This window comes from Physella acuta, unplaced genomic scaffold (assembly GCF_028476545.2).
Source record: "Physella acuta isolate Inbredline_101_S28 unplaced genomic scaffold, ASM2847654v3 ptg000608l, whole genome shotgun sequence".
Lineage (NCBI taxonomy): Eukaryota > Metazoa > Mollusca > Gastropoda > Physidae > Physella > Physella acuta.
Genome location: NW_026732127.1, coordinates 195,816 through 221,713, shown reverse-complemented (window position 1 = coordinate 221,713; position 25,898 = coordinate 195,816). Strand labels below are relative to the sequence as shown.

The 25,898-nt window shown below is 36.5% G+C and overlaps 1 protein-coding gene across 2 annotated transcripts; it reads right to left on the bottom strand.

Moving 5' to 3' along the window:
* Positions 1–25,898, bottom strand: LOC131947848 (multiple epidermal growth factor-like domains protein 11). 2 transcript variants are annotated; one of them, XM_059309218.1, is made up of 16 exons: positions 25,746–25,898; positions 25,393–25,499; positions 24,547–24,683; positions 23,055–23,143; positions 22,178–22,274; positions 20,494–20,739; positions 18,239–18,454; positions 15,725–15,829; positions 12,519–12,623; positions 9,186–9,287; positions 4,214–4,246; positions 3,936–3,956; positions 3,065–3,106; positions 2,243–2,302; positions 1,171–1,212; positions 1–357 (listed from the first exon to the last, which is right to left on the bottom strand). In XM_059309218.1, the coding sequence occupies exons 3-16, from the start codon at positions 24,650–24,652 to the stop codon at positions 170–172; spliced, it is 1,452 nt and encodes a 483-aa protein (XP_059165201.1). In that variant the 5' UTR covers positions 24,653–24,683; positions 25,393–25,499; positions 25,746–25,898; the 3' UTR covers positions 1–169. The 2 variants fall into 2 exon arrangements, with proteins under 2 accessions (XP_059165201.1, XP_059165202.1); XM_059309219.1 differs by having other exon boundaries at positions 25,393–25,592; positions 25,746–25,842.

The window sequence follows — 25,898 nt, the reverse complement described above, 5'->3', positions numbered from 1 at the left end:
AAGGTAGAAATTACGTAAAATATTTCAATTGAAAACAATTAACGTGTAGATTTCAGTTCGACTCGACTGAATTCTAAAAAAAAAAAAAATACCCAAGTCTACTAGTTTCACTCAAAACTTAGCCACAGAAATATTCTAGTAGCCATGACGACAAGCACTCCGATGCCTTTCACACACTTGTGGATGACTTCAAGACTTCCAGAACTTTCTCTTCCTCTGGCTGCTGTGCCATCTCCACCACCGGCTCCTCTGGTTTCTTTTCGTTTTTCTTGTTGTAAAACACGTTGACCACGACAATGAAGATGACAACGATGGAAATTCCCGTGATTGAGCCGATAGTTATGAATCCAAGGACCTCTAAAGATTTTAAAACATTAGCTGTTCAATCTAAAAATAACATTAACTGTTGAGTCAGTTGCTGGAGTATTAGGTGTCTTACTGGATATTAAGTGTCACTGGAGTATTAGGTGTCAGTTACTGGAGTATTAGGTGTCAGTTACTGGAGTATTAGGTGTCAGTTACTGGAGTATTAGGTGTCAGTTACTGGAGTATTAGGTGTCAGTTACTGGAGTATTAGGTGTCAGTTACTGGAGTATTAGGTGTCAGTTACTGGAGTATTAGGTGTCAGTTACTGGAGTATAAGGTACCAGTTACTGGAGTATAAGGTACCAGTTACTGGAGTATTAGGTGTCAGTTACTGGAGTATAAGGTACCAGTTACTGGAGTATTAGGTGTCAGTTACTGGAGTATTAGGTGTCAGTTACTGGAGTATAAGGTACCAGTTACTGGAGTATTAGGTGTCAGTTACTGGAGTATAAGGTACCAGTTACTGGAGTATTAGGTGTCAGTTACTGGAGTATAAGGTACCAGTTACTGGAGTATTAGGTGTCAGTTACTGGAGTATTAGGTGTCAGTTACTGGAGTATTAGGTGTCAGTTACTGGAGTATAAGGTGCTAGATACTGGAGTTAGACAACAAACAAGGCTATTGACCTAAATACCATTATGTATGTCACATAAATTATCATGTGTCAATCATTAAGACATCGACACTATTATAGCTTGACACAATTAGACTGGGCTTAAGACACACTACATGTGGTTGCTAGAGACACAACACATTTAAGACACCAAAATAGTAGCACCAAGACGATAGAGGTAACCACCTTACCTCTAGATTTTGTATCTCCGGGCTCGGATTTCGAATACAATGCTGAAAAATATAAACAATGTTTAATTGTAAAACTATATACACGTTAAGCTTCGTCAACAGATTTTAGACCTTGCTCTCAGCACATTTGTGAAAACATTCGATTTCAAAGTTCAAGTGTATAGCGCTACTAGTTGACAAGGATAACGTTCATTTGATTTTCAGAAAGCTAAAGTGATAATTTAAAATTGTCCAAAACTAAGCCTATTGTCAGCAAGCAGAACACAAAGCTTTAAGTTTTGATGTTTTGAGGTTTTGATGTTTTGAGGTTTTCATGTTTTGATGTTTTCATGTTTTCATGTTTTGATGATTTCATGTTTTGAGGTTTACATGTTTTGATGTTTTGAGGTTTTTATGTTTTCATGTTTTCATGTTTTGAGGTTTTTATGTTTTCATGATTTGATGTTTCCCTCAAAGTTAAACATATAAAATAAAAACGTGTGCGCACATAGTCAAAACATTTTTAACTTTTTTCAACGACTAGTGTAAAACTTTAAGTGCATGGTTCAGAAAACACACGTAGGACGTTCATGTTTGAGATTACAAATGTAAGACGTTCATCATTGAGACAACACATGTAGGACGTGCATGCTTGAGACAACAAATGTAAGACGCTCATGTTTGAGACAACATATGTAGGACTTTCATGTTTGGGATTACAAATGTAAGACGTTCATCATTGAGACAACAAATGTAGGACGTTCATGTTTGAGAGAACAAATGTAAGACGTTCATGTTTGAGAGAACAAATGTAAGACGCTCATGTTTGAGAGAACAAATGTAAGACGCTCATATTTGAGACAACAAATGTAAGACGCTCTTGTTTGAGACAACAAATGTAAGACGCTCTTGTTTGAGACAACCTATGTAGGACTTTCATGTTTGGGATTACAAATGTAAGACGTTCATCATTGAGACAACAAATGTAAGACGTTCATGTTTGAGACAACAAATGTAAGACGTTCATGTTTGAGACAACAAATGTAAGACGTTCATGTTTGAGAAAAAAATTTCGCGGTATGAGATAACTTACGTGTGGTTATTAGAAATTCCGGACGAGAAAAACTGAACACATCTTCACTCGATAGTTGCTCTGAAACAAACAATGTTTCAACTGACAAAAAGCAGCAAGCTCGAGAAAAACAAAATGCAAGGAAATTTTAGATGCTTTTAACTTAAGCCGCAAAAATATAGATTGAATTATACAGATAATAAAAATATAGATTGAATTATATAGACAATAAAAATATAGATTGAATTATACAGATAATAAAAATATAGATTGAATTATACAGATAATAAAAATATAGATTGAATTATATAGATAATAAAAATATAGATTGGATTATACAGATAATAAAAATATAGATTGAATTATATAGATAATAAAAATATAGATTGAATTATACAGATAATAAAAATATAGATTGAATTATATAGATAATAAAAATATAGATTGAATTATATAGATAATAAAAGAATGCATCCGAATTCTAAACTCCAACGAAACAATAAAACACAGGCAACATCAGAATGGACATCAAGTGGTTATCTGATCTACACATCAAACAGCTGGATATCCAAAAATATTATGAAGAAAACACACACATCAAACAGCTGGATATCAAAAAATATTATGAAGAAAACACACACATCAAACAGCTGGATATAAAAAAATATTATGAAGAAAACACACACATCAAACAGCTGGATATCAAAAAATATTATGAAGAAAACACACACATCAAACAGCTGGATATCAAAAAATATTATGAAGAAAACACACACATCAAGTGCCATAAAGTGTTAAAAAAAGACAGACATTGATTAAATAAATTATTTGTAATCAAATTACCGCTGATTGGTGTCTGACTCCCAGTGGTACCCGTTGTGCTCACTAGAAATGAAATGACGAAATCAGTACAACAAGCACGCATTTAAAAGCAAATATGTTATTCAAACAATAATCTCGAAAAAAAAATGAGACAATTTAGCTAATAGGAAAAAAAATTATCCTGTAGTTAATTGGAGAACATTGGTACTAAAATAAATTATCTTATGGTGAATTTAAGAATTATGCAATTAAACGAATGATGATGCTGTCGATATTTGTGTTATTAAAACAATAATTATGTAGTCAGTCATGCCACTGAAGCAGGAAGAAAACTTCGCTTCCGTAAACTCCACACTTGTGTGGCTCAAGAATGTCCCGTGTCCCATCAGAGATAGGTGTTTAGGGCCAATCGCCTCTAAGACTATCAGGAGCGTATACGGAAGTGTCACTTTCACGCGACTATTCAAAAAGAGGAAAGGGGGGGGGGGGGGTAGCAGTTCACTTCAAGGAAAGTCTACCGCCCTCACCCCCCTCCCCCCACTATACTTTAGATAGAAAATATATTCTTTAACCAGTGTGCCCCTACTCCTCCCGAAAGTTTCAAGTGCCCCCCCCCCCTTTCGGAGAACATTGTCTGAAAGAAACACTGATAGTATTGCAGAGAAAAAACAAATCAACAAGGGTGACAATTATGAAAAAGATGACGAAATTAAACTTTTAAATTAAAATTTTGACAATTTATATTGTCGGTTTTTAGGTCGCATCCCCCCCCCCACTCTCCTCCTTCCCCTCCCCCCCCCCCTCTTCCAAGATTTAATTTTACTGTCAGGAATAAAACGATGCATTTTGCCCTAGGTTTATATATTACGAATTGTATCGTCATACTACTTACAATCTTCTTTCACCATACCGACTGGAAAGAAAACAAGAAATATACACAAGTTCATAATTTGTAAAAAGTTTTCTTCTAAAGCTTTTGAATAGGAATAACTTAAGGAAAACATTCATTTAAGTCTGATCAGCAATAAAAGAATGTAAACCGATCAAAAATAAAGTATTTATATATGTGGAATATTCCGTACAACAAATTACTAACATGACTTTACTAAAGAATAAGAAATGACGAATAAATAATTACATGATTTTACTAAAGAATAAGACATGAATTACCTGTGGTTTTAAGTTCATATGCGTCGGCTTCCTCTGTAAAAGTAAAAAAAAAAAAACAATGACGTCATCAAAAGTATTATTAAAAAATGTGTTACAAATCGAATGCTGAAAATGATATACAATTCCTGACATTATTGATAATGGAGACACTTAAGTAAACTCAAAGTTTATTTGTCTAATATTAAAGTAGATGTATATTTTTAAAAAAACACGGAAAAAGTAAAGTATATAGAAATAATATTATGCATTAGGGTTATGGTTTTTGTTACATTACGATCGTTTTCCGCATAAATTCCGTTTAAATTCCGATTCCATTTTATGTTACCGCTTTGGTTAAATTTTTGTTTCCGAGTAAATTTAAGTTTCCATTTAAATTTCGCTTTCAGTAAAATCTAATTTTCGGAACAAATAAAAATGCCGGATCAGAATGAAGTTCCTTTTTTTTAGTTAAAGTTCGTGTCTGTCAAGGTTCAAATTTTGATTATATTTCTATTTCTTGATATAGTTTTCTTTCCAGTTTACTTTGCATTCAGTTTAAACTTTTAGGTTTCATTTTTAATTTAGCTTCAAATTCCCAGTTAAATGCCGTCTCCTTAAGAAGTTCAATTTTCAGTTAGGTAGCGTTTTCTGTTAAATATACGTTTCTTTTACCTTTCTGTTTCCGGTTACATTTCTAAATCCGGTAATGGCGATTTTCCAGATAAAGTACGTTTTTACTCTAATCACGTTTCTAGTTCAATTTCCAGGACCGTTTGAATTAAATTTTTGCTTCTGGTTGAATCTCCAGATTCGGTTAAATTTCCGGTTTCTAGTAGTTTTGTTACCAGTTAAATTTCGTCAATGCTAACTTTGCCGCCCCGTTTGGATTTCGTTTCGATTTTTATTTCCCGTTCAGGCTAAATTATCGTTTTTTGTTAAATTTCCAAATGCTGTTAAAATGCCGTTTAAGGTTGAAGTTCCGGTTTGGGTTAAGGACCATGTTCCGGAGAAAATAGCAATGCCAATTAAATTTCATGTTTCCGATTATTCTTACTAATAAAGTTCCGGTTACGATTAACGTTAAAGTTCACATAACTTTTAGGTTGCATGTGTAAGAACCGATTCCGATGAAAGTTAAGTTCCGGTCAAAGCTCAGATTCTGGTTAAGTGCCATTCCCGGTTAAATTTAAGTTTCACATTCCTGCAAAATTTCTGTTTGGCTCAAACTTTCGATTCCGTTTTCGGGTATTTTCCGGTGCCGGTTATAGTTCAGGATCCGGTTAACTGTTTACTATTAAATTTCAAGTATTTGTTAAAGTTAAATCAGCACTTCAGTTTAAAATTGTTAACTGTTTACTATTAAATTTCAAGTACTTGTTAAAGTTAAATCAGCACTTCAGTTTAAAATTGTTAACTGTTTACTATTAAATTTCAAGTACTTGTTAAAGTTAAATCAGCACTTCAGTTTAAAATTGTTAACTGTTTACTATTAAATTTCAAGTACTTGTTAAAGTTAAATCAGCACTTCAGTTTAAAATTGTTAACTGTTTACTATTAAATTTCAAGTACTTGTTAAAGTTAAATCAGCACTTCAGTTTAAAATTGTTAACTGTTTACTATTAAATTTCAAGTACTTGTTAAAGTTAAATCAGCACTTCAGTTTAAAATTATTGCCATTTTCGGTAAAAAAAAAACAAAAAAAAAACAATTTCTTGCTAAATTCTGATTTAATTTCAGATCCCGGATAAAGTATCTGTTCTTTTTTACTTAATTTACCGTTTTCGGTTTAATTTTGTTTCAAGATAAATATTCGGTACTGGTTCAAATGTTCATATTTAGAATTAGGTTGAGTTGGAGGTTGTATGGTTAGCTCATAATAAAGGCAGTTACAGAACCGTATAATTTATGTGTTTAATATTAGAAGTGAATGTACAAATACTAAAACGCCAGATAAAATAAAATCTAATATATAAAGCTCAATTCTGTATGTAAAAATACATTTGTTTGTCGTTGACATACTTCCATGGATTAAAGTGTTAGACTAATATCGTGCGCATTTGTCTAAATTTATGAGTTAAAAAATTACTATTGAAAGTGTTGGGAAATAATTTTTATTTTTCAAACTCATAGTAATAATTGTCGGCATGTTCTTTAAACACAAGTTTTAAAAAAATATCATCTTTTACAAAAATTCTAATTATGTCTTTATTTAGTCCTATAGCACTTACTTCCCTTTGATAAATTAGGAAAACACAATTACTTCCCTTTATAAAACCATTGCATTAGTGGAAAAGAATTTACTTTTTATTACTTTGTTTTGGTGTTGGGAAAAAAATAATTACATAATTAGCGGGGATTGATCAAGTGCAAATGTTGCAGGTATTTTACGGATAAGTTTGGAGTATTAAAATTGTTCATTAAATTGAAACAGGCGCGTTTGTTTAAGTGAGTGCAAAAGACTATGAATAAGTTGGGGTACTATAGTCGTTTATTAAGCTAAAACAGGCGATTCCGTTGGGTTTGCGTTAGTGGTTGCGGTTTGATTTGGTTCGTTTTTGTTCTTTGTTTTTTCGTTTTTGTTTTTGTTTTTTTCTTTGGGTTTGTATTTGTGTTTTTGGTTGGTTTTGCGTTTGGATTTGGTTTGTTTTCGTTTGCTTTTTCGTTTTTTTTTGTGTTGTTATTGGTTGGTATTGGTGTTTGTGGTTGTGGTTGGGTTTGTTGTTAGGTTTTTGTTTTCGTTTGCTTTTTTGTTTGTTTTTTCTTTGTGTTTGTATTGGTGTTTGTGGTTGGGTTTGTTGTTAGGTTTTTGTTTTTGTTTGCTTTTTTGTTTGTTTTTTCTTTGTGTTTGTATTGGTGTTTGTGGTTGTGGTTGGGTTTGTTGTTAGGTTTTTGTTTTCGTTTGTATTTGTAATTGTGTTAGCGTTATGTTTGCGTTTTGTTGTTTTGGTTTTGGTTGGTTGTGGTTTGGGTGGGCAATGCCGGGTTTACGATGATTACTAAACACACAGGTGATGGTCTTTAACAGAAAGGTTTTTCACATAAGCCAGAGCAGGGCCTGGCCGGGACGGCTAGTAACACAATATCGAAAAGCAAAATAAAATGTGTGCGAAAACAAAGTTGCTAAACCGATGACGGAAGGAAGGAATGACACACTACCAGGCGGCTTATATTATAGAATAAGTAGGTCTATATTATTATTCTAGGCAAATACCATTACATTGATGAAAAAAATAAAATATAAACGTTTATGAAAATTAACTATAAGGTTCCGATTTCGATTGAGTTAGTCTAATTCAATCTTCTAGATTCTTAAGAAATATCGAACAGTGAAGCAAATTAGAAAGGGGTTTAGCTGTCAGTCAATAATTCTAGATTTGCCAAAGTGGTAGAGATATTATAAATATGGGAGTAGGCTATATCTAGAGGTAAATTCATGAAAGGTCAAAAATGCCGCCGTTTGAGATCTTGAACATATATAACATCCTAATATATAATAGACCCTGTGCGCACTTCTCTCTCTCTCTCTCTCTCTCTCTCTCTCTCTCTCTCTCTCTCTCTCTGTCTGTCCGCAAAATATTTTCGCCGGATATCACGTCAGAACCGGCAGCGATATATGGATACCTTTATACGGACTTTTGTTGAAAATAATATGTTAGATGTTTTAAATGTATAACCACAATTTTATTTAAAGAAGAGAAATAAAAAGTAAAGGCGTATTCGAATGTAGAGAAACAGTTTTAATTATGCAACAGGAAAAGCGTTTATAGTTGTGAAAAAGAATGCATAAATCAGTGACGTCACTAATGTTTATGCATTAACTAATGACGTCATCTGCCGTGTTTAGAATAAAAAGAAATGAACTATTTCATTCAAATTTGATTTAGATCTACGTACGCTATAAAATTTATACAATACAATTTTGCTCGGGCTAAACTTAAAACAAATTCTATTAGGATTCTAGATCTAGAGATTCTAGATCTAGATCTAGATTATCTAGATCTACGGAAAAACTAGACTTACACAGATGTAGACCCTACTTAGATCTAGAATCTATTCAAATAATACATTTCTATACTAAAGTATTTCAGGCCTTAATTACTTTATTGAAATCTATGCAATTTGCTATTCTCTATAATATATAAAGCAAAGTTGTCGGGTGCCCGATAGGGCACTTCCCGGCGGCGCAGGCGCTTCAAATTTGGCAGGATCTTGCCTTGGGGTGACAGAACACGGGGGCCGGTTGGCCGAAAAGTCTACGATGAGGGGGTCAAAACTGACTTCGACTGACCGGCGCCTTATATGAGCTATAAATCGAACAAAAATGTCCACGTAGGAAACTCTTCATAACTCCTGAGGTCGTAGACCGACCCTCGGGCGAATTAATTAAGCATTAAAACTCTCAATGTTTTCGAAAGCCTAAGCGAAGCTGGGCAGCATGCCTAGTTTATAACATGAACTGGTTACATAGTTTGTCTATTTCTATTTTAAAGTCACTTTTCACTATTTACCTCTGATATTTTCCCTATCTTACTTTAGAAAATGTCGTAGTTGATCATTATGAATCAGTTCTACAGAAACGTGTCTTTAAAAATTACTTATTTTTACAGACGTAATTTAGCACATAATTAATGTTTAAGTAGCAGGCAGTGGTGCTTACATTTCTCTTACATTTCCTGTTAAAAGTTGAAAGAAAAGCACACATTTGATACCATCAGCAACTTCGTCAACCTTACTGAAACGGTTGTCAACAGAGAGCTAAAGACACCAATGCAAAACTATGTGTTCCTAACTCCGTGGAATGCGCCTCCACACGTAAGGCTGGTGGATGTATTTCATCATTCACAAGCACTTAGATTGGAAAGAGTCGAGTGATCTGCTTCTGGTGACAATCAAATACTTCCTCTCCACTTCGTGAGGTTAGAGTAACCTTTAACTAAGACGACAGAGGACAAAAGACAACTAGACATATTAAGTTACAAAAGAAAGTTCTTACCATTGTTACAGGTTAGGCCTGTGTACGGTGGCGTACAACCATATGAACAAGCTGCTGTGGTCTGGTCACAGCTTGTGTCTCCTCCACAACCAGAACTGCATGCTGAGGACATAATACACCTTCGTTCATCCTAATCGTATATATATATATATATATATATATATATATATATATATATATATATATATATATATATATATATATATATATATATATATATACTAGGCGCATCCCGTGCTCCGCCACGGTAAATCTATTTTAAATGTACCAACTTGGGAACAGAACAAAGCTAAACACAACACAAACGAACGCAAAAAAATCCGAAAAAAACAAACATAACACTCATAACATAAACACAATTTCAATACAATCATGAAGGCATATTGCTCACAGTCTAGCCCGTAGCGCCAAATCGCGCCCTTTCCGAGCACCGCCGGACGCGTCTGACACAGTGAATGACTATGAAACCCCCTCTCCTCAAAATTTCAATTTCCACCCTACCCCCTTAAACTTTCGATTTGAAATTCCCCCCGCTCAAACTGTTGATTTGCACCCCCCTCAAACTTTCGATTTGCACCCTCCCACCGCCCTCAAACTTTTGATTTCCACCAACCCCATCCCCCGCAATTTTTTTCCAACCCACTTTGGCGCCCCCTTAGGTCGGCAACCGGGGACATATGTCCCCCCCCTCTCTACGCCTCTCCTATAAAACCCCCAGCAGTATTTAAAATATCCGTGTTTTACCTACCATATTATATCACTTTATTAATTCACGCATTTTTTTCCCCAGTACTTTAAATTTTAAAAAATTACAATAGAGTTTTATAACTAAAACCATTGCGCACCCAATGAACGTGATGACGCGTCTATAATAGTGCTTAATAGTTGATTAAAAATTATAAACATTACATTCAGTGAATAAAATAAATAAAAGATAGCCTTTTATCAATCAATGCTAATTATAATATTCCAACATTAATGTACTCTTACACGTCTGCATAATTTTCATTCACATTTTGCTAATTATATTATTCCAACAATTATTCCGTCTTGCAGAATCTGCATTTTTAGCGTGAGTTCAATTTATTTTTAAAATACCCCCTTGGCAAAATTACTAAACAGTTTAATTAGAATTTTCTAACCTATAGTTATTATTTTATTAAAATGTATTCACTTTTTCTAGGAATATTAACGAAAACGATATTTGACATTGATCCTTTTAATATGTTTTAGCAATGTGCGTGTATTTAATATTCTCTTGACATTATGCAAAATTGTACAAACAGTGGAAATTATAAAATAGCTCTATGTCGTTATATAAACAAACCCTACTCTAATACTTATAATAAGACAATGCGATGCACTGCAAAGCACTACCTGGTGCGATGTTTGCTTTTATGGTTCCAAAATCTATAGCGATGACGGAAGGAAGGACTGACACACTACTTGCCCGCTTATATTATAGATATATATATATATATATATAGAGAGAGAGAGAGAGAGAGAGACCTTAGACAAAAAATATCTTACACTTTGAAGTTCTAAAAGATTATTTTTTTTTATAAGTCCGAAAACTTAGCTTAGACAATATCGTGGTTAGTATATGAAGAAAAAACTCTGTAAACTTTCCCTAGTTAAATGAAGAGCTAATATAATGTTTACCTTTAAATAAGAAATGAAGTGAATACCCACCGTTAAGGAGCGAATGGGATGAATCCCTACCTTTAAATAAGGAGCGAATAAAATGACTACCTTAAATAAAGGAGCTAATAGAATGCCTACCTTTAAATAAGGAGAGAATGGAATGAATCCTTGCCTTTAAATAATGAGCGAATAACAAGCCTACATTTAAATAAGGCACGAATAGAATGCCTACCTTTAAATAAGGAGCGAATAAAATGCCTACCTTAAATAAAGGAGCTAATAGAATGCCTACCTTTAAATAAGGAGAGAATGGAATGAATCCTTACCTTTAAATAATGAGCGAATAACAAAGCCTACATTTAAATAAGGCACGAATAGAATGCCTACCTTTAAATAAGGAGTGAATAGAATGCCTACCTTTAAACAAAGCAAATAGAATGCCTTTTTTTAAATAAGGAGCGAATAGAATGCCTACATTTAAATAAGGCACGAATAGAATGCCTAACTTTAAATAAGGAGGAAATAGAATGCCTACCTTTAAATAAGGAGCGAATAGAATGCCTAACTTTAAATAAGGAGTGAATAGAATGCCTACCTTTAAATAAGGAGGAAATAGAAAGCCTACCTCTAAATAAGGAGTGAATAGAATGCCTACCTTTAAACAAAGCAAATAGAATGCCTACCTTTAAATAAGGAGCGAATAGAATGCCTACCTCTAAATAAGGAATGAATAGAATGCCTACATTTAAATAAGGCACGAATAGAATGCCTAACTTTAAATAAGGAGCGAATAGAATGCCTACCTTTAAATAAGGAGTGAATAGAATGCCTACCTTTAAATATGGAGGAAATAGAATGCCTAACTTTAAACAAAGCAAACAAAATGCCTACCTTTAAATAAGGAGCGAATAGAATGCCTACCTCTAAATAAGGAATGAATAGAATGCCTACATTTAAATAAGGCACGAATAGAATGCCTAACTTTAAATAAGGAGCGAATAGAATGCCTAACTTTAAATAAGGAGCAAATAGAATGCCTAACTTTAAATAAGGAGTGAATAGAATGCCTACCTTTAAATAAGGAGGAAATAGAAAGCCTACCTCTAAATAAGGAGTGAATAGAATGCCTACCTTTAAACAAAGCAAACAGAATGCCTACCTTTAAATAAGGAGCGAATAGAATGCCTTACTCTAAATAAGGAGTGAATAGAATGCCTACATTTAAATAAGGCACGAATAGAATGCCTAACTTTAAATAAGGAGCGAATAGAATGCCTACATTTAAATAAGGCACGAATAGAATGCCTAACTTTAAATAAGGAGCGAATAGAATGCCTGCCTTTAAATAAGGAGTGAATAGAATGCCTACCTTTAAATAAGGAGGAAATAGAAAGCCTACCTCTAAATAAGGAGTGAATAGAATGCCTACATTTAAATAAGGCACGAATAGAATGCCTAACTTTAAATAAGGAGCGAATAGAATGCCTACCTTTAAATAAGGAGTGAATAGAATGCCTACATTTAAATAAGGCACGAATAGAATGCCTAACTTAAAATAAGGCACGAATAGAATGCCTAACTTTAAATAAGGAGTGAATAGAATAAATAAGGAGCGAATAGAATGCCTACCTTTAAATAAGGAGTGAATAGAATGCCTACCTTTAAATAAGGAGGAAATAGAAAGCCTACCTTTCTCACAGGCAACTCCGTAAAAGCCGGCATAACAACCTGCAGCGCATATGTTCATCACTGGACAAGTGTCGGACTGGTTTCTTGGGTTAGAACACCTACACGCTAAAAATGGAAATAAATAAGTTTTCATGCTGGAACGAATTATAAAATGTTCATGCATGATTCAAGTGCTAGCAGTAAGTAAAACAAAGGTATTTTTAATACTAACTATATTTATTTTATATTTAAAATGTAGTGTTTACTAATTGTTTTAATCCATACGAGCCTACCCGCGGCGTATAATATGCCGCTATTTAGTTGTTTCATTTTCTACTTTTCAGTAATTCATAATTTGTGAATTCGACAGTACCAGTGCTGCCACTGAAGATAGTTGCTTTAAAACACTATCAGTAGGTCGTTAAGGACGATACTACCCCCCCTCCCTCCCCCTCCCCTCCCCCTTCCGTTTCAAATTAAATTGTATTCCCCTAATAGCCGTTACTAAACCCGGCTCTACGATTGTAAACATTTAGCGTGAACCACAGCCCACCAGACCATGTAGGGTGGGAGTGGTAGGGATATGCCTAGAGAGGAAGAGAGGGGGCTGCTAGGCGCGCTTACAGCTTGGTGTTTTCTAGGGTATCCAAGAAGAGAATTATATATATAGATAGATAGTTTATTTGCCGTTTCTAAATGTCCTTATTAGTTTTTCGTTATTGTTTGCGTTAGCATTATTGTTTGCTTTTATATTTGCAATCATGTTTGCGTGCATGAAAATGTTGTGTTTGCGTTTGGGTTTATGTTTAAATTTCCATTAAAGTTTGCGATTAGATTTACGTTTACATTTTCTCAAACATCCATATTTACATAAAGCCCTTGTGGTCGATGTGTGTGTGTGTGGGGAGGGGGGGGGGTTTGTTCAGAGTAGACCAGTGTGTGAGAGGTGGGGTGATATAAAACTCTTTACCCATAATAAAATTGGTATTCTGAACACTTTATGAACCCCATGTACATGATATAACATTATAAAACTACCATTCGTTGTTTGTTTTATATATTATGTGCACAATCTTGGTTCTAAGATATAAATTACAGCAGGTCAACAGTTATTTATCGACCCAAATTTGAAGGTCTCACAAAATGTTAAACCCATCCATTCCCTGATCTTGTCTTCTCATCTTAAAAGTTCCACATCCAGTGCCACGTATAAGTTAAACAATTGACTGTGGATCAAGTCACTCAGTACATCCAGTGCCACGTATAAGCTAAACAAGCCTTAACTTGGGGCCCCCATTTAGTGGCGGTTTTAAAAATAAAATTGCCTTAATGAGCACTTTACTTATAAACATAAAGATTATGTAGCACCTAGTGTGCACTTGACTTATAAACATAAAGATTATGTAGCACCTAGTGTGCACTTGACTTATAAACATAAAGATTATGTAGCACCTAGTGTGCACTTGACTTATAAACAAAGATTATGTAGCACCTAGTGTGCACTTGACTTATAAACATAAAGATTATGTAGCACTTAGTGTGCACTTGACTTATAAACATACAGATTATGTAGCACCTAGTGTGCACTTGACTTAAAAACATAAAGATTATGTAGCACTTAGTGTGCACTTGACTTATAAACATACAGATTATGTAGCACCTAGTGTGCACTTGACTTATAAACATAAAGATTATGTAGCACCTAGTGTGCACTTGACTTATAAACATAAAGATTATGTAGCACCTAGTGTGCACTTGACTTATAAACATAAAGATTATGTAGCACCTAGTGTGCACTTGACTTATAAACATAAAGATTATGTAGCACCTAGTGTGCACTTGACTTATAAACATAAAGATTATGTAGCACCTAGTGTGCACTTGACTTATAAACATAAAGATTATGTAGCACCTAGTGTGCACTTGACTTATAAACATAAAGATTATGTAGCACATAGTGTGCACTTGACTTATAAACATAAAGATTATGTAGCACCTAGTGTGCACTTGACTTATAAACAAAGATTATGTAGCACCTAGTGTGCACTTGACTTATAAACATACAGATTATGTAGCACCTAGTGTGCACTTGACTTAAAAACATAAAGATTATGTAGCACTTAGTGTGCACTTGACTTATAAACATACAGATTATGTAGCACCTAGTGTGCACTTGACTTATAAACATAAAGATTATGTAGCACCTAGTGTGCACTTGACTTACAAACATAAAGATTATGTAGCACCTAGTGTGCACTTGACTTATAAACATAAAGATTATGTAGCACCTAGTGTGCACTTGACTTATAAACATAAAGATTATGTAGCACCTAGTGTGCACTTGACTTATAAACATAAAGATTATGTAGCACCTAGTGTGCACTTGACTTATAAACATAAAGATTATGTAGCACCTAGTGTGCACTTGACTTATAAACATAAAGATTATGTAGCACCTAGTGTGCACTTGACTTATAAACATACAGATTATGTAGCACATAGTGTGCACTTGACTTATAAACATAAAGATTATGTAGCACCTAGTGTGCACTTGACTTATAAACAAAGATTATGTAGCACCTAGTGTGCACTTGACTTATAAACATAAAGATTATGTAGCACTTAGTGTGCACTTGACTTATAAACATAAAGATTATGTAGCACCTAGTGTGCACTTGACTTATAAACATAAAGATTATGTAGCACCTAGTGCGCACTTGACTTATAAAGATTATGTAGCATTATTTGACTCAATGTCGAACGTCCAGAACGTCTCTCAATTATAATCATCTTAAGCTCGCATTCATAAATAACATCATGCTTTGAATTTGGCCTCTGCTACCTATTGCGACAAACTACAAGCGCCCACCCCTGAAAGAACGTCACACCCCCTAAAAATATAATATTGGTCACTATAGGTCAGCATTGAGAATGTTGATAAACTCTTACTAATATTACAAAATTGTCTTTTAAATTGTTATTACTGTTTACAAAAACGTCTTTTAAAAATGCAAACATACACCTAAAACTCACTTTCTAGTAATACCATGTAAGTTTGCATTACCGATTTTAAGAATTAGTTAATTAACTAAATTCTTCTTAGTTGTATTTTTGATTGAACACCTAGGTATCCAAAAATCATATTAGGCACAAATGTATAATTTGTGTACTTAAAATCCAGCGCACACCCAGAGGGTGAAAGTCGGAAGTATCAATCCAAAATTTACCTAATTCGCAATCGACTCCAGTATATCCCTTTCTACAACCACCGTCACAGGTTAGGCCGTCTGAACAGTTCTTGCAATTGGGTGAACACTTTGGTCTGGATATTACTGAAATGGTAAAGCGTTTGTCAATAAAGCTAGATCATACACGGCTTGATAAACTTGATTTTATAAGTTGAGTTACATTTTCCCTTGGTTCTAGCTTTAGGGTAAGATCCCTCCCAAGTTGAGTTACATTTTCCCTTGGTTCTTGCTTTAGGGTAAGATCCCTCCCAAGGTGAGTTACATTTTCCCTTGGTTCTTGCTTTAGGGTAAGATCCCTCCCAAGTTGAGTTACATTTTCCCTTGGTTCTAGCTTTAGGGTAAGATCCCTCCCAAGGTGAGTTACATTTTCCCTTGGTTCTTGCTTTAGGGTAAGATCCCTCCCAAGGTGAGTTACATTTTCCCTTGGTTCTTGCTTTAGGGTAAGATCCCTCCCAAGGTGAGTTACATTTTCCCTTGGTTCTTGCTTTAGGGTAAGATCCCTCCCAAGGTGAGTTACATTTTCCCTTGGTTCTTGCTTTAGGGTAAGATCCCTCCCAAGGTGAGTTACATTTTCCCTTGGTTCTAGCTTTAGGGTAAGATCCCTCCCAAGGTGAGTTACATTTTCCCTTCGTTCTAGCTTTAGGGTAAGATCCCTCCCAAGGTGAGTAACATTTTCCCTTGGTTCTTGATTTAGGGTAAGATCCCTCCCAAGGTGAGCTACATTTTCCCTTGGTTCTAGCTTTAGGGTAAGATCCCTCCCAAGTTGAGTTACATTTTCCCTTGGTTCTTGCTTTAGGGTAAGATCCCTCCCAAGTTGAGTTACATTTTTCCTTGGTTCTAGCTTTAGGGTAAGATCCCTCCCAAGGTGAGTTACATTTTCCCTTGGTTCTAGCTTTAGGGTAAGATCCCTCCCAAGGTGAGTTACATTTTCCCTTGGTTCTTGCTTTAGGGTAAGATCCCTCCCAAGGTGAGTTACATTTTCCCTTGGTTCTAGCTTTAGGGTAAGATCCCTCCCAAGGTGAGTTACATTTTCCCTTGGTTCTTGCTTTAGGGTAGGATCCCTCCCAAGGTGAGTTACATTTTCCCTTGGTTTATGCTTTAGGGTAAGATCCCTCCCAAGGTGAGTTACATTTTCCCTTGGTTCTAGCTTTAGGGTAAGATCCCTCCCAAGTTGAGTTACATTTTCCCTTGGTTCTTGCTTTAGGGTAAGATCCCTCCCAAGGTGAGTTACATTTTCCCCTTGGTTCTAGCTTTAGGGTAAAATCCCTCCCGAAGTTGAGTTACATTTTCCCTTGGTTCTAGCTTTAGGGTAAGATCCCTCCCAAGTTGAGTTACATTTTCCCTTGGTTCTTGATTTAGGGTAAGATCCCTCCCAAGGTGAGCTACATTTTCCCTTGGTTCTAGCTTTAAGGTAAGATCCCTCCCAAGTTGAGTTACATTTTTCCTTGGTTCTTGCTTTAGGGTAAGATCCCTCCCAAGGTGAGTTACATTTTCCCTTGGTTCTAGCTTTAGGGTAAGATCCCTCCCAAGGTGAGTTACATTTTCCCTTGGTTCTTGCTTTAGGGTAGGATCCCTCCCAAGGTGAGTTACATTTTCCCTTGGTTTATGCTTTAGGGTAAGATCCCTCCCAAGGTGAGTTACATTTTCCCTTGGTTCTAGCTTTAGGGTAAGATCCCTCCCAAGTTGAGTTACATTTTCCCTTGGTTCTTGCTTTAGGGTAAGATCCCTCCCAAGGTGAGTTACATTTTCCCCTTGGTTCTAGCTTTAGGGTAAAATCCCTCCCGAAGTTGAGTTACATTTTCCCTTGGTTCTAGCTTTAGGGTAAGATCCCTCCCAAGTTGAGCTAGGTTCTAATACTGTGCTGATGAGCCTGGAAAGTACTATGGCCTCAAAGTACTAAAGCTACAGAGCACTCCATCTAAACATTGCTAAAGCTTAAAGGTACTATAGATAAAAAATATTTACTTTAACAATACATTAGGGTAGCTACTGGTAACACATTCTTCCAAAATGACAGTAATACCCCAATTATTTGCGTTTTCATTTGACCTCTTAAATATAGGCTTTTGGGCCTCTTAATTATTCGCGATTTCAGTTTGAGCTTGTCAAGTATTCGCGTTTTGATTTGGGTGGTCTCAGTTAATCAATTTTTAATTTTAACTCTCTCAACCTTTCGCTTGATCAACTTAAACAAATCTAAGAATAAAGGTATTTCCGAATACACCTGACATAGACAATGCTAACAAAATTTCGGATACAACTGCAGGAATCCGAATTAAATTCCACAATGCTAATACCTACACTACCGAAAACTGGTGCTTGCAAGTTGACTGGGTAAGGGTTAGAATATTAGCTCGTACATACAAACCTAGTGTAAGGGTTAGAACATTAGCTCGTACATAGAAACCTAGGTTAAGGGTTAAAATATTATCTAGTACATACAAACATACTTCTCATCTTCCTGCCATTGTATAAGTCCTAGCTCGTACTTACAAAAACATTCGTCGCCCATGTACCCTTCTTGGCATCCATCAATGCACTTCATGGTTTGTCCTATTATATCACACGTAGGCGTCTCCACCAATTCTCCACCCCCAGTAGGAGCATTGGGTTTTGTTGCGTTTGCATCAGGTGGGTCTGCCCGTTTAGTTTTACTTCCGCCAGCATTTGTCGCATTTTGTTTTGGCTCTTTGCACCCTGGGCTGCAAACTAAACCCAACAGGTAGAACGTCACTGTTACTTGAGCAATAGTGACTCTATGTGTGGCTGTATGTGTATGTGTGGTTGTTGTGTATGTACATGTGGTTGTTGTGTGTGTTATTGTGGTTGTTGTGTGTGTACGTGTGGTTGTTGTGTACGTGTGGTTGTTGTGTGTATGTGTGTACGCGTGTTTGTTGGGTGTGTACGTGTGGTTGTTGTTGTGTACGTGTGGTTGTTGTGTGTATGTGTGTACGTGTGTTTGTTGGGTGTGTACGTGTGGTTGTTGGGTGTGAACGTGTGGTTGTTGTTGTGTACGTGTGGTTGTTGTGTGTATGTGTGTACGTGTGTTTGTTGGGTGTGTACGTGTGGTTGTTGGGTGTGTACGTGTGGTTGTTGTTGTGTACGTGTGGTTGTTGTGTACGTGTGGTTGTTGTGTACGTGTGGTTGTTGTGTGTACGTGTGTACGTGTGTTTGTTGGGTGTGTACGTGTGTTTGTTGTGTGTACGTGTGGTTGTTGTGTACGTGTGTACGTGTGGTTGTTGTGTGTACGTGTGGTTGTTGTGTACGTGTGTACGTGTGGTTGTTGTGTGTACGTGTGGTTGTTGTTGTGTACGTGTGGTTGTTGTTGTGTACGTGTGGGTTCTTTATGTGATGACTTATATATAAATAAAAAAGGTCAATAAAAAGGAAGACAATCTTTAAGTTAAGAAATATCAATTGGCCATACACAACTAATGGGGTAAGAACCAATTCAATATCCCGACCAGTTTAAAACAAAATGACCGGTTAGATGTGAAGGTCAACGGCTCAGAGCTTGCCTGGATTGGCATATCGTGAGCAGGATTGTTGTACAAAGATCGGAAATTAATTAGAATCTAATTTAGGGTGAGTCGTTGTGTTCACAGAAATTGAATAGGCAGAAAGTACGGCTAGTGTATGATAATAGATGACTGTAGGGTTTGGAGACATACAATTATACTAAATAAAATAAATCAAAGTTTAATATGAGTTGGATTTGAAACGTTCTCGGTAGATGAACAGTTTTCTGTGCATTTTTGGTTTACATTCAGGCTAAGCATATTTTCCTTAGATTGGGAAACATCGAGACACAATTTATGAAGTGTCTACTCACACCAACACTGAACCCTAATCTACTCACACCCACACTGAACCCCAATCTACTCACACCCACACTGAACCCCAATCTACTCACACCCACACTGAACCTCAATCTACTCACACCCACACTCAACCCTAATCTACTCACACCCACACTGAACCCTAATCTACTCACACCCACACTCAACCCTAATCTACTCACACCCACACTCAACCCTAATCTACTCACACCCACACTCAACCCTAATCTACTCACACCCACACTGAACCCTAATCTACTCACACCCACACTCAACCCTAATCTACTCACACCCACACTCAACCCTAATCTACTCACACCCACACTCAACCCTAATCTACTCACACCCACACTGAACCCTAATCTACTCACACCCACACCAAATGTACCGCAAGCACCCACCAATTACCAATAGAGATACCCCCCACACACACATACATACATAATTAAAGCAAAATAAACTATTTTCACATACTCAACGTCTCATATCGAAACAATTTTAGTCTATATATTATTAATATTAATTATAATGGACTTAGTTCCACATTAAGTAGAATTTTAAAGTTACATTATAAGAGTAAGGTAATTCATTCGCTTAAATGGTATTACATAAAGCAAACATATATTTCTATAAATGTCTAAATGAAAATACGTGAGAAATTTAGTGCTTTGTTAATGTGAGTTAGTCTGCTTTGTTAATGTAGGTTCGGTTTTACCTTATTAAAGTTTTATACTTTTAGGACTAAAAATAAAATCTTGGGCGCTCATGAAAAATATAAGACGTTCATTGATAGGTGTACTTTCTATAACTTTGGTCAATGTTTCATTAATGACTATGCATACTTACAACAGAATCAATAGGATATGTATGCCGATACAATAATGATTGAAATGGCTGTCAACTACTCACTAGGATATTCGCACAAGAAATGCTTTTTGTCTGTGCAGGTTGCGCTTGCAATTTCTGAATCGGCGTTGAGTACCAGACATAAACCATCCGCGATCCCAACCGGAGGGTTGGTGTTGTTGCCACTAGAAGGTGCAGCAGTGATAGGTAATCCAGATGTTGATACCAAACCATCAGCCACCGCAGCTTTTGCCATGTCTTCAATTTCCCACTCCCACTTTCCACCTTTAGAACGGCCTCCTATCCAAACTGGTGACAAAATATATTGGTGTATAGGTCCATTGGGGTGGGGTGGGGGTGTATAGGTCCATTGGGGTGGGGTGGGGGTGTATAGGTCCATTGGGGTGGGGTGGGGGTGTATAGGTCCATTGGGGTGGGGTGGGGGTGTATAGGTCCATTGGGGTGGGGTGGGGGTGTATAGGTCCATTGGGGTGGGGTGGGGGTGTATAGGTCCATTGGGGTGGGGTGGGGGTGTATAGGTCCATTGGGGTGGGGTGGGGGTGTATAGGTCCATTGGGGTGGGGTGGGGGTGTATAGGTCCATTGGGGTGGGGTGGGGGTGTATAGGTCCATTGGGGTGGGGTGGGGGTGTATAGGTCCATTGGGGTGGGGTGGGGGTGTATAGGTCCATTGGGGTGGGGTGGGGGTGTATAGGTCCATTGGGGTGGGGTGGGGGTGTATAGGTCCATTGGGGTGGGGTGGGGGTGTATAGGTCCATTGGGGTGGGGTGGGGGTGTATAGGTCCATTGGGGTGGGGTGGGGGTGTATAGGTCCATTGGGCTGAGTTGGCGGGTGGGAGGGGATGATTTAGATGCAATCAAATTTAAGCCATCTTACAGCAATTAAACAGGCAATCAAGCAAACAATAGGCAATCAAATCAAACAGGCCATCTTACATGTAAACAAACAGGCCATCTTACATGTAATCATACATGCCATCTTACATGCAATCAAACAGGCCATCTTACATGTAATCAAACAGGCAATTTTACATGTAATCAAACAGGTCATCTTACATGTAAATCATACAGGCCATCTTACATGCAATCTAACAGGCCATCTTACATGTAATCAAATAGGCAATTTTACATGTAATCAAACAGGCCATCTTACAAGCAATCAAACAGGTCATCTTACATGTAATCAAACAGACCATCTTACATGTAATCAAAGAGGCCATCTAACATGTAATCATACAGGCCATCTTACATGTAATCAAACAGGTCATCTTACATGTAATCACACAGGCCATCGTACATGTAAATCATACAGGCCATCTTACATGTAATCAAATAGGCCATCTTACGTGTAATCAAATAGGCAATTCTACATGTAATCAAACAGGCCATCTTACATGTAATCAAACAGGCCATCTTACATGAAATCAAACAGGCCATCTTACATGTAATCAAACAGTGCATCTTACATGTAATCAAACAAGCCATCTTACATGTAATCAAACCTGCCATGTTACAGGAAGAGAGGCCATCTTCAAGTCAATCAGAGAGGCCATCTTTAAGTCAATCAGAGAGGCCATATTAATTCAAACCGGATAGACTAATAGTCCTGCCAATCAAACAGGCCATGCGATGACTAAATTAATTACTTATGTTTAATAAGTTTCAAATATAAATCTCTTTAAAATTAACTGGCCTACACTGGTCAAGATGTGTCTTTGAATAAACTACCTTCCTGATAGTCTTTGTAGCTTGCCTTGACGCCGAGCATAATGTTCTTCTTCGTGCGCAAAATGGCTAGTGTGGCTTTTGAGTCCAAACAATATCTCTGGAAAAAATTAGTGGTTACATTTAGGGGTGCACTGGCCAGCCGGTCTACATGGAAATACTTCTGTAGGTCCACAGGACAAATTCTCGGTGGGCCACAGGACAAAATCTCGGTGGGCCACAGGACAAAATCTAGGTGGGCCACATGACAAAATCTCGGTGGGCCACAGGAACGGTGCTATTAGAGTCCTATTAGTGGTTTGATAGTTTATATGAAATGTTATGGCGTTGCCTCATTGTACCAGTTCTATTCCTTGATACCAAAGGGTAAAATTCAATCAATTTGATGGAGGAGAAAAAAAACACAATGAAAATTTGAAGTTGGGGCCGCTTTTGAAAATGTCTCGGGCCTCTTGGATATCGCCCAGCTCACCCCTTTTTTACGTCCCTGACGTCACTATACTTTTAACACTTCTAACAGACCATCAAGAATCTCCTCATCCCAGCCTTTTGTTGTGGAGAGGTTCCTCTCAAACAATTCACTCCTTTCTCGAGTGTTCTTCCCAGTATTCATCATTTAAAAAAAAATTTAATAAAGTAAACCCCCCTGCACATAACCCCCCCCCCCCCCCCCTTCCACGAACACTAGGAATGCAACTTTCACTTGTAATGAGGTCCGTAACTATCGTCAAAAAATTGCTCACTAGAAAAATAAGGATAAACGGAGCTGATGTACACAAAATATCATCAGGCAAACTTTACGCATGGCATGTCTAGCGCAACGCCAAGTACAAGCAGCTTAAAATAAAGCTATTAACTTCAATGCTAACACTTTCCTTACTTTGGCGTCTTCCCAGTTTTCGGGGGTCAGCGGAATAAAATAACAAGGGAAGCCTGGTTCAAGCGGACTGGGGGGACAAAGTGTCGAGCCTGTGATGGAAAAATAAAGATTAAAACAGCGTAGATACGATATGTGTATTTTTGAAGATTTAGGGCGGAGACAATGTGAAGGTTTAGCGAGGATACAATGTGAAGTTTTAGAGAGGATACAATGTGAAGGTTTAGCGAGGATACAATGTGAACGTTTAGCGAGGATACAATGTGAAGGTTTAGCGAGGATACAATGTGAAGGTTTAGCGAGAATACAATGTGAAGGTTTAGCGAGAATACAATGTGAAGGTTTAGCGAGGATACAATGTGAAGGTTTAGCGAGGATACAATGTGAAGGTTAGAGGGGATACAATGTGAAAGTTTAGCGAGGATATAATGTGAAGGTTTATAGAGGATACAATGTGACGTTTTAGATAGGATACAATGAACGAATGATTGGCTGAGTGAAGGATTGAGACTAAATCTGTAACCCTGACACTACTGTTCGGGTTAATGTAGGATTTAATTCACGTAGTGTTTGGGTAAGTTTAACTGAGAAGATTAGCTTTAAATTGCAAAGTTAGGGTTGGAGATTTGGGTTAAAGGTAATCTCACGGGAAAGGTAAAAGGTAATCGACAATCCATATTATTAATATTATTTCAAGAAAAAAAGTGTTCGTTCTTTCAAACTAGATGAAAAAGTCTTCGCATCAAATACGTCATGCAGCTTGTTATTTGTTTTGAGCCGTTAGACTTAATATATGTGCAATATTTTGTTATTGAAATAAATGCATGCGACAGGTGTTGAAGTTTAAAATGTCTAACCCTAACTCTAACCCTAACCCTAAGCTAGGATGACGATTACAGAAATATGTAAAATGATAATTGTAACAAATACTGTGATTGCTGGGATGGAATCAATAAATAGTTGAGGATTTTAAAATTTGAACAATATCTACACACAGCAACCAATCAATGAGTTTAAATGTTTCAAACAATATCTACACACAGAAACCAATCAATACGTTCAAATGTCTCAAACAATATCTACACACAGCAACCAATCAATAAGTTCAAATGTTTCAAACAATATCTACACACAGCAAACAATCAATAAGTTCAAATGTTTCAAACAATATCTACACACAGCAACCAATCAATAAGTTCAAATGTTTCAAACAATATCTACACACAGCAACCAATCAATGAGTTTAAATGTTTCAAAAGCATCTTGCTTTGTTTACTCAGTTTTCGCGTTACATACACTATTCAGTGTTTGGAAGAATAAGTTCAAGGTTAGGGTTCTTTCGAACTATTCTTGCAGCATCTGTCAAGGTTAGGGCTCGGTTGAACTATTCTAGCAGGATCTGAGGTCTAACTTATTCATCTTTAAATATTTACTTTTGCCTGCCGAGTAAAATTATGTACATCAACAAAACTAAGCTATTTATTTCAATCTATACCTTGATGAATGCAAACATAGAGCAAAACAGCCAGGAGGTAGAAGTGGCCGCGGACCCTCATTGCCGTTTGCGGTAATTTGTTAACAAAAAATTTGAACTTCTGCATCTTTCAATCGCGAATCAGTGTGAGCTTCATTCTAGAAACAAAACAAAACATTAGCGAAATTTAGACGAGAAAACTACGTTGGGCTTATCTGACGGACGATGCTAATTATCATTTAGTCTGTATGGAACTTCGCTGTACTTGGAGGCTTATACAACCTCAAGAGTTGCTTTGGAATTTTGGCTATGTCAAGCAAATGAGCACGGAGTTCAAAAAATTAAACATTATGTGGTAATAGCAAACAGACAGAAACAATTGAAGTATAGATATTACGTGATTATATTAACAGACAGAACCAATTAAACCATATATATTAAGATGTTATATCTAACAGACAAAACCAGTTAAAATATAGATAATAAGTGGTTATATCAAGCAGACACAACAAGTTAAATGATATTTGTTAAAGACTAGGATTTGTATCAAGCCTGGCGTGGGGCTAATTTAGTAAACTCAAGTAACTTGTTGCAGGGAATATTGTAGCTGGACCTAAGTCCCAAGTCAACTCATTCGATTCTCTTATAGTCTGTAGAAAACCGCTAAGTTGGTAGCTAAAATTAGTTTGGCCTAGATCTTGGTCCAGCTGGCATATTAAGCAAATAGGCCCATATTTTGCGAATATATTACCTTGACCTAAAGTGCCCTAAAGTTTAGCCTCTATCACACATAGATCTATCTAAAAGGCTAAAACAGTATACATTTTAGATCTATTGTAAAAATACATACATTAAAAAGTAGCCTACCTTAATGAAATCCTTCAAAGTTTTGAAAATAATGATTAAGTCACGTGAGTTGAATCATACCTTCACACACAACCATAAGAACATATTTCCTTTTCTGTTCTGTTACACTGTAAATACAATTGCCTAGACTGGGTCTAGATCTAGACACTAGAGTTTAGACTAATCTTAGCTCTAATGTTATTGTTCGTTAAACCTGAAACCTAATCAAGGACGAATAAAAGAACACCAAAACTTAAATAAAAGCCTTACCTAGATCTTTAAGTCAATATGCATATTTAGAAACGAACATTTTGCAAAAAAAAATAAAAACAGAACAGTTTATTTCTTCTAAAACTAGATTAAAACGGTTTTACCTTAATATTATGTGTTGTTTCTCAAAATTTAGTGTCTCGCTGTATTGAATCTGTATCGTCCTTGGTTGCTATTGGCGCGTGTCGTCATATTAGGACGATACACTTTGGTGCGTTCATGATGCACAAGAAAGTGCGCAACTCCTGCTTGTAGGA